General features: G+C 48.6%; 1 protein-coding gene across 1 annotated transcript; it reads left to right on the top strand.

Moving 5' to 3' along the window:
• The first annotated feature begins 5,986 nt into the window (after positions 1 to 5,986).
• On the top strand, positions 5,987 to 13,103 carry CHRAC1 (chromatin accessibility complex subunit 1). Its single transcript, XM_063450254.1, has 3 exons — positions 5,987 to 6,126; positions 11,281 to 11,407; positions 12,821 to 13,103. Exons 1-3 carry the CDS (start codon positions 6,004 to 6,006, stop codon positions 12,988 to 12,990), a joined length of 420 nt encoding a protein of 139 aa, XP_063306324.1. The 5' UTR covers positions 5,987 to 6,003; the 3' UTR covers positions 12,991 to 13,103.
• The last annotated feature ends 2,410 nt before the right edge of the window (positions 13,104 to 15,513 follow it).

Here is a 15,513-nt window from a genome sequence, read left to right as displayed (position 1 = left end):
CTGTGCGCTGGAGCACACAAGATGGCGGACGAGAAAGCCAAGGTACGCCCCGTTCACCCTCGAGCCCAGCTAGCAGTGTGGCCATGGGTTCTTCGGAATCCGATACAAGCCAGATCCTGGCTAAATTGTCGGAAGTTCGTAAATACCTGGCCACAGAGATCGCCCGCAACACGGCTGAAGTGAAGGCAGAGATCCAGGCCTTGGGGGTAAGGACAGCGGCGCTTGAACAATGAGTGGAGACCACTGTCGTGGCCCACAATGCAATCAATCTCCTAACTTCCCAACTAATCACGGCAGAATCAGCTATTGATGACCTTGGGAATAGGTCGCGGCGAAATAACGTTCGCCTCTGGGGATTACCGTAGCAGGACGGGGAAGGGTCTCTGAGTGAAGTCGTCCTGGGGATTTTTAAGCCACTGCTCCCCGATATCCCTGATCACCTGTGGCACATTGAACGGGCGCATAGAGCGCTCCGAGCTAAAAGGGCAGAGGACCGGCGACCCAGGGATGTTATCATTAAATTCCTCTCCTACCAAACGAAGGAGACTCTGATGAAGTATGGTAGGGACCACCCGATAGAGCACAGGGGGGTGGGCCTCGCTCTATACAAGACCTGACCCCACTGACCTTACAGAGGAGGCGTGAATGGCGCCCGATTACTGAAATTTTGCAGCACCATTCTGTTAAATATGCCTGGGGGCACCCCTTTCGGCTGGGGGCCCCTTCTTAGCGCGTTTAATTCATCCGGACCAAGTGGGATTTATACCCGGCAGACAACTGTATGAGAATACCCGGCGTAACATTGACCTTATATGGAGGCAGGCGACTAGGAGGATCCCAACGTTGATCCTGTCACTTGATGCGGAAAAGGCGTTCGATAGAGTTAAGTGGCCTTATCTATTTGAGGTTCTTCGGCACTTTGGCCTCCCCAACACTTATATCACTGCAATTAAGGCAATGTACACGAATGTTCAGGCGCGGGTCCGTATAGCAGGTTCAAAGGCGCTACCCTTCACCTTGGGCAACGGAACCAGACAGGGCTGCCCTCTGTCACCTCTTTTTGCCCTATCGCTGGAACCCCTATTGCAAAAAGTGCGCTGTACCCGGGAGATTCAGGGGATCTCAATAGGAGACCAGCTGTATGTGGTATCCGCGTTTGCGGACGACGTATTGTTGACTTTGACGGAACCGATGGAATCATTGGATGCATTGGCAACGGTGCTGGAGTCTTATGGTGACCTGGCCGGCTACAAGGTCAACCTGCCCAAATCAAGCGCGCTCCCTATTTGTATGCGTGACTCTGATATTGCCCATGTGGGGACTGCACACACTATCCGGATCGCGAGAAGCCATATTAAATACTTGGGGGTTCACCTAACGGCAGATCCTTCCCGGCTTTTACCCCCTTGCTTCGCACTCTGGTTTCGGATATGGAAAATTGGCAGGATAAACCGATCTCGTGGATCGATAGAATCCACGCGGTTAAAATGAATGTGCTCCCCAGGATTTTATTCCTGTTTCAGGCTCTCCCGGTTCGTCTCACTCGGTCTGACTTAGGTGCACTTCAGCAGGCGGTAGGAAAGTTTATCTGGCAGAACAGGAAACACAGGGTTTCCCGCAATGTTCTCTACAGAGCGAAGTCGAGGGGGGGCCTAGGATTACCAAACTTTTATTTTTACTATCTAGCGGCCCAGCTAACACAAATAGCTTTTTGGCACTCCCCCCCGGATGCAATGAGGTGGGTTGACTTGGAGGCGTCTCTTATGGAACCGGATATCCCCCAGTTCTTCATGTGGGTCCCCCGGACCATAGACCGACGACGCATATTGCCATAGCAAACTCTATGAAAATATGGGATGCTGTATCGGTTAAGTACGGGTTGTCCTCCCGGGCATCCCCGCTAGCTCCCTACTTGAGGAACAAGGCTTTCACCCCAGGCCTGGACGCTAGGGAATTCAAGGGGCTGGAAGGTGCGGGTATCCAACGCCTCTGCCAACTTTATGAAAGCGGCGCCCTCCTCCAGTTTGAGGACTTGAAAGCCAGGGCGGCTCTACGCCCGTCTGACTTCTTTCGATATCTCCAACTTAGGGATTATGCGCAGACCCCAGCTAACAGAACTTGCGCGTTGCAGCTGCTCACCTTCTTCGAAACCATGTGCCTCAAGGAACAATTCCCAAGGGGCTTCATAACAGCTTTATATGCGCACCTGAGTACCTCCACTTCAGAATGGGGTGAACTTACTTACATAGCTCAATGGGAGGCTGATCTAGGGGAGGAGCTGGAGGGGGTGGAGTGGCAGGAGATTTGGGAGGCTGCGGCGACTTCCTCCATATGTGTCTCCATGCAGGAACAGGCTTATAAAACCATGTTCAGGTGGTATACCACCCCGGTGTGTAGGATGCATAGGTTATCTACGGACGTGTGCTGGAGGGGTTGTGGGCATAAAGGTACATACTTACACATGTGGTGGGAATGCCCTGAGGCCCAGAAATTTTGGGAACGGGTAGCGGAATTACTGACGGATGTTTTCGGTAGAGAGATTAAACTAGACCCATGGGTGTTCCTTCTGGTCAGGCCTCTAGAGGACTGGACCAGAACCGAGTAGAAGCTGGTACATAAAATTAATCTGGCGGCAAGGCGGGCCCTGGCACAAGTCTGGCTTCAACCTTCCGCCCCCCCACTTCATGTAGTGCTACAGAAGCTTAAGGATACATTCCTTATGGATAACCTCACAGCAAAGGTCAGAGGCACGTTGGCAAAATTCAATAAGGTTTGGGCACCTTGGATAGATAGCGGCATGGGAGCTTAGGGCACGCGGGAGCTGGATATGGCCCTACGCGTCAGTTCCTCTATGATCCTGAATGGGACGGTTATTTGCTTGATTTGCTCCCCTTTAGAGGGAATATTGGTGCTTCCAATGGGAGGCATCTGGAGAGGCTGGCTTTCGGGGGGAGGTGATCCTCTGGGTTAGGAACGGCACGGTAAGGTTGAGTTCAGGGGCAATGCCCCATGGGCTGCTACAGGGGGACACGTGACTATCTTCCCCTCCCTTCCCTCTCCTCTACCCTTTCCCCTCCTGATCCTTTTTCCTATGGTCTTTTCTGTCCCCGCTTTTCTATGTTCTTATTGTATCCCCTTCTTTCTTCCATTCTTCTTCCAATCTTTTGAATGGCTCCATATCCTATTCTTTTATTTCTCAATCTTGGCTCAGACCTTGTCATGCCTGGATAGGGATGCTATTACCTAGAGATTTTTAGGCTTCTGCTATTATGTCAATAGGCGTCCCTATCGGCAAGGCCGGACGAGGTTCTTCTATAGCCCGAAGGATGTGTGAATACGTTTGTTTAATTTTCAATGCCATATTCATCATATGCTATTGCCATTCCAGTTCTCTTTGAGTTTTATGTATACAAAATTGGAGGGACACCACGCACTCATGTGGACGCCTCACTGCTAAAAGGCCAACGATGTCAAAGAAGCTGCTAAAGACTTATGTTATGCTTTATACCATGTGCCTTAAGTGACTCTTGGCTATTGAATGTTCTCAGGTTGCGTTCTGTGTATCAATGTTATGTATATATCTGGTGTTCCACCGTGTTATAAATAAAGAATTAAAAAAAAAAAAAAACACTTCTTCATAAAAGCGTATCAATTAAACTGTTAATAGCTCCCAACTGATTCCTCTTCTGCAACTGTCACTAGTCTAATACTATCCTTACCTTTTTGTGTCATTTTACCCCACTCCCTCTAGCATGTAAGCTCATTGAGCAGGGCCCTCAACCCCTCTGTTCCTGTGTGTCCAACTTGTCTGGTTACAACTACATGTGTGTTCGTCCACCCATTGTAAAGTGCTGCGGAATTTGACGGCGCTCTATAAATATCATAATAATAATAATAATTTAGGTTTCTGTTAATAATTGGTGTCTATTTTATCAATTGTTTTTCTAACCTTTTTTATATTTATTTCAATATTAAAAGTTATATTTTAAGACTAATTTAAACATAGGACAGTGCTCTTTCCTTTTCTACTTGAAATTCAAACAGGTCTCACGGAGTTCAGAATGGAACTCTTATTACTGAAGAAAAAAGTCAAGATGAATGAAGAAAAAACAGAATCCTTGATATACCAACAAGCGCAATTGGAAGATTCACAGGAAAGTCTAAAAAAGAAAATGGCAGATTTAAAAGTCAAACTAGCTGATCTAGAAGACAGATCGCGACGCAACAACTTAACCCCTTAAGGACCAAACTTCTGGAATAAAAGGGAATCATGACGTGTCACACATGTCATGTGTCCTTAAGGGGTTAAAGGGACTCTCCAGTGCCAGGAAAACAAACCGTCCCCTCTCCCTCCCACCCCCCATCCCAAGTTGCTGAAGGGGTTAAAACCCCTTCAAACCAAGCTAACTAATACAGGGACGGAGGATGGGCAGAACACGAGATAACTGTCTCAGGCGGTTGTCCACATGTATGTACTAACCATAACCAGAGCTAAACCGAATGCTGCCCTAGGAGAATCCTACCTTAAAATTATGCCACACGTACACACTAGAACATCTGCATAGGACAGCATATACTTGTACGGTTTCTAATCTTTGAACCCACACACAAAATCTGACGTATAGGGAGATGGGTTGAAACCAGGTCTGGAGGGTTGCTCTTCAAAATACTGAGTACTTGCTTGCCAAGGCTCGACCTACCTTCAGAAACAATTTACTAAGTGAACCTGTATGTCATTAAACCTACCCCACTAATGTGTTCTGATTGTCAACTTCAAGTTTAACTGTTTACCACTGTCACCACTGTACAGAACAAACATTGTACCTACTGTGCCTCTTATTGTTACATTTGAAAATTGAATAAAAACTGATTGACACAAAAAAAAAAAAACCTTCAGTGACTTACCTTTATCCAGCGCCAATGTCCCTTGGCGCTGGTTCAGGGTCCGCACGCGCATTAGACCTCCCCATAGGAAAGCATTGAAAAATGCTTTCAATGCTTTCCTGTGGGGATTTCAGCGACGCTGGAGGTCCTCACATAGTGTGAGGACATCCAGCAATACTATAGCACACAAAATGTGCTATACAAACGGAAGTGCCCTCTAGTGGCTGTCTAGTAGACTAGAAGAGGTACAATAAATGAGTAAGAGAAAAATTACAGCTAAACACAAACACCGCAGAAATGTAAAAACAGCCCTGGTCCTTAACGGTAAGAAAACTGAAAAACAGTCTGGTCACTAAGGGGTTAAATGAACACTCCAGACCCAAAGAAGCACTGCAGCTTGCAGAAGTGCTTTATGTGTGAAGTGTGTCCTCTTTTTTTAATTTTACAGTCAGTGCAGATTTCAATAGAATTTAACCTCCCCCTTCCCCCCCCAAATCAGACAACATGTCCTGTTACTTCCTGGTTTGGTTAGCTCAGTGGAGCACCTGCCTTGCAAAGACTTGTCATTGAGCTGCATTGTGAACTACGTGATTGGACAGCCACAGAAAGTGTGGGCGGGTTTAGAAGGGGAGGGCTTTCAGAGGCTACAGGTAAGAGATCTGCAGCTTTTGCAAAACATTTTTATATAAATCTCCAATGAAATGCATACGTAAATGTCTGAACGTTCTCATCGTGGGGTATATCTTCTAAACAGGGATTTTTATTTTGTTTATTTGGGGATGGTGCAGTGGGGTGTACCCCTCCCTCTAACCAACACACCCAGTCTGCGTCTAAACAGTGCAACAGCGGGTTATTGGGAAAATCCCTTATATTGTTTAATTACATTTGAATTATTTATATAGTGCATTATATAACAGGGGACACTTTCCCTTCAATAGACAGTATTGGCCTCATTTTATTCACTGGATCGAAACCCCACATGTGTAAAATGGGTTTAGCCAGGGACACAGCCGCAGAGGCTGTCGGGAGTTGTAGTTTGCGTTGATATTTTTTTTTATTTTTTTTCATTGATATCCAGCCAGCTTTATTGGTCTCTGTGTGAGGCGGACAGAATGAAAGATGGCGGCTTCGGAGAGCCGGCTCGTGTCGCTGCCGCTGTCTCGCATTCGGGTGATAATGAAGAGTTCGCCAGACGTGGCCAACATCAACCAGGACGCCCTCCTTATCACTGCCAAGGCAACGGTGAGCGGGGCATGCTGGGGGGCAGGGGCGGGGCCAACCGGGAAGGAGGAGCCAGAGATATAGAGAGATGGGGATCCAGGGGTGAGTATGGGGGATCCAGGGGAGATGGTGAATGGGGGATCCAGGGGAGATGGTGATGGGTGGTGATTGGGGGGGGATCCAGAGGTAGATGGTGATGGGGGGGGATCCAGAGGTGGATGGTGATTGGGGGGGGATCCAGGGGTGGGTGGTTAAGGGGGGGACGGGGGGGAATTCAGGGGGAATCCAGGGAGGGTGGTGATGGGGGGGGGGATCCAGGGGAGATGGTGATGGGGGGGATCCAGGGGTGGGTGGTGATGGGGGGGGGGGGGGGGGATCCAGGGGTGAGTATGGGGGGGGGGATCCAGGGGTGAGTATGGGGGGGGGGATCCAGGGGTGAGTATGGGGGGGGGGATCCAGGGGTGAGTATGGGGGGGGATCCAGGGGTGAGTATGGGGGGGGGGGATCCAGGGGTGAGTATGGGGGGGGGGGATCCAGGGGTGAGTATGGGGGGGGGGGGATCCAGGGGTGAGTATGGGGGGGGGATCCAGGGGTGAGTATGGGGGGGGGGATCCAGGGGTGAGTATGGGGGGGGGGGATCCAGGGGTGAGTATGGGGGGGGGGGATCCAGGGGTGAGTGTGGGGGGGGGGATCCAGGGGTGAGTATGGGGGGGGGGATCCAGGGGTGAGTATGGGGGGGGGATCCAGGGGTGAGTATGGGTGGGATCCAGGGGTGGGTGGTGATGGGGGGGGAGGGGATCCAGGGGTGGATGGGGGGGGGGGGGGAATCCAGGGGTGGGTGGTGATAAGGAGAACCAGTAATAATGATAGACCTGAATCAGGAGAACTTGTGATAGGGAACCAGGAGAAATGGTCATGATGGGGGGACTGGTGATGGAGGAACCAGTAGTAAAGTTTGTGGCAGTTAATGTGACCAGGAGTAAAGTTGGTGAAGAGTCGTAGGAGGACCAGTAGCAAAGTAGACGCAGTGGCGGATCCAGAGCCTGATCTCGGGAGGGGCACTTGTAGATTATTTAAAGAAATAATCCAGACACAATAACCACTACAGCTCAGTGTAGTGGTTATGGTGTCTATAGTGCCGGGACCCCCTCCCAGAGTAAGTAGTCAAACCGTTTAAGAACAGTTTGACAACTTACCTGAAGTCTGCTGGGAAATGGGGCTGTAGTAGTGCATTGGAGCAGTAGTGTGTGTGAGTGGTGCAATGTGTAAGGGGTGCAGTGTGTGTGTGAGGGGGACAGTGTGTGAGCGTGTGTGAGAGCGGCAGTGTATGTCAGGGATGCAGTGTATGTGTGGGACAGTATGTGTGTGTAACAGTTGCAGTGTGTGTGTGTGAGTATTGCAGTGTATGTGTGAGTGTGGGCAATGTGTGTATATGGGGCGGCAGTGTGTGTGTATGAGGGGGCAGTATGGGGGGCAGTACAGGTCTATGGGGGTCAGTGTGTGTGTATGAGGGGGCAGTATGGGGGCAGTACAGGTCTATGGGGGTCAGTGTGTGTGTATGGGGGCCAGTGTGTGTGTATGGGGGCAGTATGGGGGGCAGTGTGTGTGTATGGGGGGCAGTATGGCTGTATGGGGGGCAGTATGGGTGTATGGGGGGCAGTGTGGGTGTATGGGGGGCAGTGTGGGTGTATGGGGGGCAGTGTGGGTGTATGGGGGCAGTGTGTGTGTATGGAGGCAGTATGGGGGGCAGTGTGTGTGTATGGGGGGCAGTGTGTGTGTATGGGGGGCAGTGTGTGTGTATGGGGGGCAGTGTGTGTGTATGGGGGGCAGTGTGTGTGTATGGGGGCAGTGTGTGTGTATGGGGGGCAGTGTGTGTGTATGGGGGGCAGTGTGTGTGTATGGGGGGCAGTGTGGGTGTATGGGGGGCAGTGTGGGTGTATGGGGGGCAGTGTGGGTGTATGGGGGGCAGTGTGGGTGTATGGGGGGCAGTGTGGGTGTATGGGGGGCAGTGTGGGTGTATGGGGGGCAGTGTGGGTGTATGGGGGCAGTATGGGGGGCAGTGTGTGTGTGTATGGGGGGCAGTGTGGGTGTATGGGGGGCAGTGTGGGTGTATGGGGGGCAGTGTGGGTGTATGGGGGGCAGTGTGGGTGTATGGGGGGCAGTGTGGGTGTATGGGGGCAGTATGGGGGGCAGTGTGTGTGTGTATGGGGGGCAGTGTGTGTGTGTATGGGGGCAGTATGTGTGTATGGGGGGCAGTATGGGTGTATGGGGGGCAGTATGGGTGTATGGGGGGCAGTGTGGGTGTATGGGGGCAGTGTGGGTGTATGGGGGCAGTATGGGGGGCAGTGTGTGTGTGTATGGGGGGCAGTATGGGTGTATGGGGGGCAGTGTGGGTGTATGGGGGGCAGTGTGGGTGTATGGGGGGCAGTGTGGGTGTATGGGGGCAGTGTGGGTGTATGGGGGGCAGTGTGGGTGTATGGGGGGCAGTGTGGGTGTATGGGGGGCAGTGTGGGTGTATGGGGGGCAGTGTGGGTGTATGGGGGCAGTATGGGGGGCAGTGTGTGTGTGTATGGGGGGCAGTGTGTGTGTATGGGGGGCAGTGTGTGTGTATGGGGGGCAGTATGGGTGTATGGGGGGCAGTGTGGGTGTATGGGGGCAGTGTGGGTGTATGGGGGGCAGTGTGTGTGTATGGGGGGCAGTATGGGTGTATGGGGGGCAGTGTGGGTGTATGGGGGCAGTGTGGGTGTATGGGGGCAGTATGGGGGGCAGTGTGTGTGTGTATGGGGGGCAGTGTGGGTGTATGGGGGCAGTGTGGGTGTATGGGGGGCAGTGTGGGTGTATGGGGGGCAGTGTGGGTGTATGGGGGGCAGTGTGGGTGTATGGGGGGCAGTGTGGGTGTATGGGGGGCAGTGTGGGTGTATGGGGGGCAGTGTGGGTGTATGGGGGGCAGTGTGGGTGTATGGGGGGCAGTGTGGGTGTATGGGGGGCAGTGTGGGTGTATGGGGGGCAGTGTGGGTGTATGGGGGGCAGTGTGGGTGTATGGGGGCAGTATGGGGGGCAGTGTGTGTGTGTATGGGGGGCAGTGTGGGTGTATGGGGGGCAGTGTGGGTGTATGGGGGGCAGTGTGGGTGTATGGGGGGCAGTGTGGGTGTATGGGGGGCAGTGTGGGTGTATGGGGGCAGTATGGGGGGCAGTGTGTGTGTGTATGGGGGGCAGTGTGTGTGTGTATGGGGGCAGTATGTGTGTATGGGGGGCAGTATGGGTGTATGGGGGGCAGTATGGGTGTATGGGGGGCAGTGTGGGTGTATGGGGGCAGTGTGGGTGTATGGGGGCAGTATGGGGGGCAGTGTGTGTGTGTATGGGGGGCAGTATGGGTGTATGGGGGGCAGTGTGGGTGTATGGGGGGCAGTGTGGGTGTATGGGGGGCAGTGTGGGTGTATGGGGGCAGTGTGGGTGTATGGGGGGCAGTGTGGGTGTATGGGGGGCAGTGTGGGTGTATGGGGGGCAGTGTGGGTGTATGGGGGCAGTATGGGGGGCAGTGTGTGTGTGTATGGGGGGCAGTGTGTGTGTATGGGGGGCAGTGTGTGTGTATGGGGGGCAGTATGGGTGTATGGGGGGCAGTGTGGGTGTATGGGGGCAGTGTGGGTGTATGGGGGGCAGTGTGTGTGTATGGGGGGCAGTATGGGTGTATGGGGGGCAGTGTGGGTGTATGGGGGCAGTGTGGGTGTATGGGGGCAGTATGGGGGGCAGTGTGTGTGTGTATGGGGGGCAGTGTGGGTGTATGGGGGCAGTGTGGGTGTATGGGGGGCAGTGTGGGTGTATGGGGGGCAGTGTGGGTGTATGGGGGGCAGTGTGGGTGTATGGGGGGCAGTGTGGGTGTATGGGGGGCAGTGTGGGTGTATGGGGGGCAGTGTGGGTGTATGGGGGGCAGTGTGGGTGTATGGGGGGCAGTGTGGGTGTATGGGGGGCAGTGTGGGTGTATGGGGGGCAGTGTGGGTGTATGGGGGCAGTATGGGGGGCAGTGTGTGTGTATGGGGGTCAGTATGGGGGGCAGTGTGTGTGTATGGGGGGCAGTGTGGGTGTATGGGGGGCAGTGTGGGTGTATGGGGGGCAGTGTGGGTGTATGGGGGGCAATATGTGGGTCAGTGTGTGTGTATGTGGGTCAGTGTGTGTGTATGGGGGGCAGTGTGGGTGTATGGGGGGCAGTATGTGTGTAATGGGGTGCAGTGTGTGTGATATAAGGGTATGGGGTCTTTTTTTTTTATATATTTTTTTTTTATTATTTAAATAAATATTCTATGTCCCCCCTCCCTTCTTACCTTTACTGGGGGAGGGGGGGCATTTCCCTGGTGGTCCGGTGGGCGATTCATTGGTGGTCCCAGTGGGGAGAGTGAACTCTAGCCCACGCTCCCGGGCTAGAGTTCACTCTCGCGAGATTTGGAGCGTTGCCGTGGTAACCGCGGCAACGCTCCAAATCTCGCGAGAGGAGGACCCGGAGGAGCTGCAGCCTGACCTCCGGGTCCTCCCTCTAACTCCCTCCCTCCCCCGCCGGCCGCCAGCCGCCAGCACAGTGCCTGCGGACCGGGGAGGGAGATCTGTGATCTCCGGTCCGCACGCACATTTAAGGGCTGGCAGGGGAGGGAGAGGGAGACCGTCGGTATTCTCGGGGGGGGCAATTGCCCCGTTGCCCCCCCCCCTGGATCCGCCACTGAGTAGACGGTTTGTGATGGAAGGATCAGGAGGAAAAGTCATGGTGCGGAACCAGGAGCAAAAAAAACGGGCTGTTGAGGAGAGGGCACAGAAGAATAATGATGGCAGCGGAAACTGGACAACTGTTGTGAAGGACGGGTAGAAAAAAAGGAAGATAACGAAGGATGAGATTATAACTTTACTGTTTATTATGTTTTGTTATGGTATTTATTTGGACTCCGTGATAGACCAGTCTTTACAGTTAACACATTTTATTTCTAGAAAGTAACAAAAATAAAAACAATTTACACAAATATTTCAAATATATTATACTATCTGCAAAAAACGTACATCCTGTGTTTATAGGTATTGTATATTTGTGCCCCATGGTCTCATTTTTCTTTTTTAATTTGTATTTATTTGCCTTCATTACCAAAATGTATTGTTATCTGTGACATAATATTCTTCTTTCGTGTCGTCATACAGGAGTTGTTTGTCCAGTACCTGGCTCAATACTCATATAAACACGGGAGTGGTAAAGAGTCGAATACGCTGACCTATGACGACTTGTCGGAAACCGCAGAAGAATCGGAAACATTTCAATTTCTGTCTGGTACGTTGTGGGAGGAGATATTTTTTTGCACAAACACTAGGTTAAAGCTGTGTTGCGACTTAAAGATACTACTCAGATTCAGAGTTAGAATCACTTTTAAAATAATCTTACGCTAGTAGAGTAAACCATGTTTTATTTAGTTTTTTCTTCAATTTCCATACTATAGTGTTAATAAACTATTGTCCAGTGCCAAGCGGATCCAAAATTAGAGTGAATCTTTTGCTCACTAACTGTGTGCAAAAAGACACATCTATAGGCATGGACTACCTTCAAAAGGGACAGAAGCCTAAGAAGATAAAAATAATAAAATGTTTCATGTTTTCATTTTGCAATTCCCCTAACACAATGTATAGAGGACATGTTATGCTCCTTAAAGTAACACCAAGTTATTAATCACAGCAAGTTTCCTGTTTCCCATTCCACTGTATTGTGCGTTTTACAGTCCGTTTTAACAAAATACTCTGACATCAAAGATGTCTCCTGTAAAGGCTCGTAGATTTAATTGCCAGTGAGATAGCTCCGCTGTTAGTGTTCCATTGGCAGTATCCTTCTGGGGTTGATAATCACATTGTTAGAAATGCCTTTAAAGGAACACTCCACTCCAGAAAAAGAATGTGGGGATAAATATTTAGTATATTTACCACCAATAAAAACATGCATGCGTTTTTTGCTGCATGTTGTCTTTGTTGGTATATCTAATATTCCCTGGAAAAGTCTTCCATTCTCTTTATTGGGAAATAACCAATCAGAGGACGTCTGTTCGTGCGCACACTGCAACAGCATTCAGGAAGAATGCCAGTTTGTGAGGAGGAATCATGGAGAAGTCGGGTGCACTCAAGTAGAGCTTACGGAGGTAGGAAGCAAAACTCCCTGGCTGTCCAGCCAGACAGGAGTTAATAATTTAATGATAAAAGTAGTTCATTTTTATAAACCGTAATTAAAATCGGATACCCTTTAACCATAACGCTCTTGGCAAGCTGAAGTGGTTTATAGGTGTGCAGTGGTCCTTTAAATAATATGATATTCCTATACAATTTACTTTTTCCTGTGGTTGTCTGGTAGAATTAAATTGTTTGTTTTTCAATTACTGCATAGCCAGTCGGTGATTTTACTGGCCATCATGGAAAGCAGGTACTACATCTGGCTATGGTAGTGTTGTTGCTAGTAGGACTTAGTTGCTGTAGTGATCAAATAACTAATTCACCCATAGCTCATAACATGGTATCCCCTGCAATGTCCTCCAGACGGTGTCCAGAAGATGTGAGAGTTGTTTCTCATTGATGGGACATGTGAAGTCCACTTTAGTTATGCTATGAAGAAGTAGTCTGTCACCTTGTGGGGTTTATTGTTGAAATGCAGTTGTGGTGAAAAGTTCTGAAAGTGGAACAATCCACAAAAATGTTTTTCTTTCAGATATACTGCCAAAGAAAATACTGGCTAGCGAGTACCTGGAGATGTTAAAGAAAGAAGAAGAAGAAGGAGCTGATGATGAGGAGGAGGAGGAGGAGGACGATGATGATGATGATGATGACGACGAAGAAGATGAGGAGGATGAGGAAGAAGATGATGAAGATGATAAATAGCTTGCCTCTGTATATTTTGTTTAACTTTTTTAATATAGATTTTTGCATCAGTTGTAAAATATTTTTGTATTTTTCTTTTTATACCACTTTATTTACTAGTCTACTTAATTTATAAATAAAAATTGAGGAAAAAAGGATAATTTTTACTCTTGTGTATTGTTTGAAAATGAATGCATGGATACCCCGGGATTAGTAATATAGTGTCATTTTACTTATGAAAAGAAAACTTGCAGTGCATCTGATACATCATAAAAAACAAAAATCAGTTTTCTAGTTTTGTTTGTTTGTTTTGCATGGTGACTGTAAGATGATATTAAACAAAATACCTGGACTCTACTCCCTTGCCTCCTTAACCCTTTACGGACCAAACTTCTGGAATAAAAGGTAATCATGACATGTCACACATGTCATGTGTCCTTAAGGGGTTAAAGCAAGCAATGGGAAAACCCGCATTGTCTGCAAGAACTCGCCCATCACCTGATTTCTGCATATACGGCTGCAGAATTAGCATGTTGTATTGAGAGGAATTTATGTACTAAACTGGAATTTTTTTATTTTTTGAAAATCTGTTTTTATTCAAAGGTTTTTTTCTTATACAGAATAGGAAAGAGCTCAAAGTAAGACTCTCAGGTCTCTACTGCAAAAGCAGCATAAGAAAAAACATTGTGTCAAATATAGTACAAAAGGAAATAGACGGAATTACACTAGTAACATTAATTGACCAATGGGCACCTTGTCAGCGGTCATTGCATTGAGTCATATCTGGGTGCATCACTCATTGCTTGTACAGAGAAAAATTACACTCGATTTTATAATGTTAGGAATTGCTCTATGGGGTGACCACTTACCATATCCTGTGTACGTGTGTATAATTAGATATGGATAGTGCGGACTATGGCGCGGCATGTCAAAATGAAGCAAACCCTTCCCACAGGGCATACATGATCTCCAGGTTTAGCACCCGGGAGATTCTACAAAGGGGGTGTGCTCCATTAGCGTGTCTAATGAGGAGAAGAAGTTAGAGAGAGGGGAGGAAGAGAGGGAAAAAAGGGACACCTGTATGCCACCCATTGAACTTGTTTTTTTTTTATCCGTTTGCTCTGCCAGAAATGTGAACCAGGGTAGCCAATGTTCTACAAAAGCAACATTTGAGGCCTCTGTGATCTATATTTCATCAACCTACTGTAACCAGTGGTCTTTAACAGATATCCCGTCTATTTTCCACAGGGCGGGGATCAAAGCCTAAGCCGCATTAAGCATTTGTCATAGATTTTAATTCTTATATGAGGAGATAGAAGTATCAGTCATGTGTAGCAGAACTAGTTCAGCGCTCCATGAAGCATAGTTTCCTAAAATTTCAGTCACTACATCTCTTTACCCAAAAGGTGGCTATTTTAAGGCATTCCCACCCAATGTGTAGCAAAGGACTGTAGGAAAGATTCTATGTAGAAGGACCGGAGTCTTGTATCACAAAGAAAGATGCTTATAATTCACTAATTGATAGTATGAGCTTATAGAGCTTTTGTATTGCCACAAGTGTAGCTGAGAACGTCTTACCTAGTTGATCTTTCCTTAACATCAATGAAACGGAAAAAGCGGATCAAGAGCTGTGTATTCTTCTGCAGGGAGGGTGACATTCAGCACCTCAAAATTGGAAAGATTTCATTTAAAACCAGTATTTCTAACTTAACCTGTAAACCTAAACAGTACTTATTGATCAACAATGATTCTAACAGTAAAGTTACGTATATACAGTGAGGGAGAAAAAGTATTTGGTCCCGTTGATTTTGAACGTTTGCCCAAAGAAATCTTTTTCTTTATTTTTTGCTGTGCAAGTTAAGTTACAGGTTAGTCTGCAATGCCACCACAGCATGTACCGGCAAGACATGTTACATGGCAATACAATGAAATGGCATTTCATATTTCTGCACCATTTTTTGATATCGAGGAATCATATTAGACAAATGTGGTAAAATCTCTGAAAGTATGCTACAGTTATGATAGGCAAAGCACGATTGAACTTTCCATGTTGTGAATATTGTTTAACATGCTAGTTAGACAAAGTGTAGTTAAGACCACTGGAGCTGAGCAGATCGCTGCAATATTACATAGACCTGTGTGAGAACAGGTGGGTGAATTAGTTAGAAAAGACAAAATGGTTGCAGTGTATAGCAGGTAATACTAGATCTTAGGCGGCAAGAGTTAAACTGAAAGCTGTTGTCTCTTGTAGAGACCGTGTTACGTTGGGCTGTGATTGTCTCTGTGTTGACATAGAGGATGGAGTGGTTTAAAGTTTGTAGGCAGTGACAAGGTAATACAGAAGTTCAGCTTAATGCACAATAACAGGGATCCACATGTATTTACAGGTGTCACAGGTACTTATCTGGGTGGCAGTAGACCTTCTCTTTCCAGGCTTGATACGTAGCCGAGTGCAAAGTTTGGCATGCTTGTTAGTTGCTCGGGAAGGTCGCCCAGTAGATCCGCCGTGTGGCATGAATTCACAGCTCCCCCAGGGGTCGTCAG

The sequence above is a fragment of the Pelobates fuscus genome, chromosome 4 (assembly GCF_036172605.1).
Source record: "Pelobates fuscus isolate aPelFus1 chromosome 4, aPelFus1.pri, whole genome shotgun sequence".
Lineage (NCBI taxonomy): Eukaryota > Metazoa > Chordata > Amphibia > Anura > Pelobatidae > Pelobates > Pelobates fuscus.
This window is presented reverse-complemented; position numbering and strand designations above follow the sequence as displayed.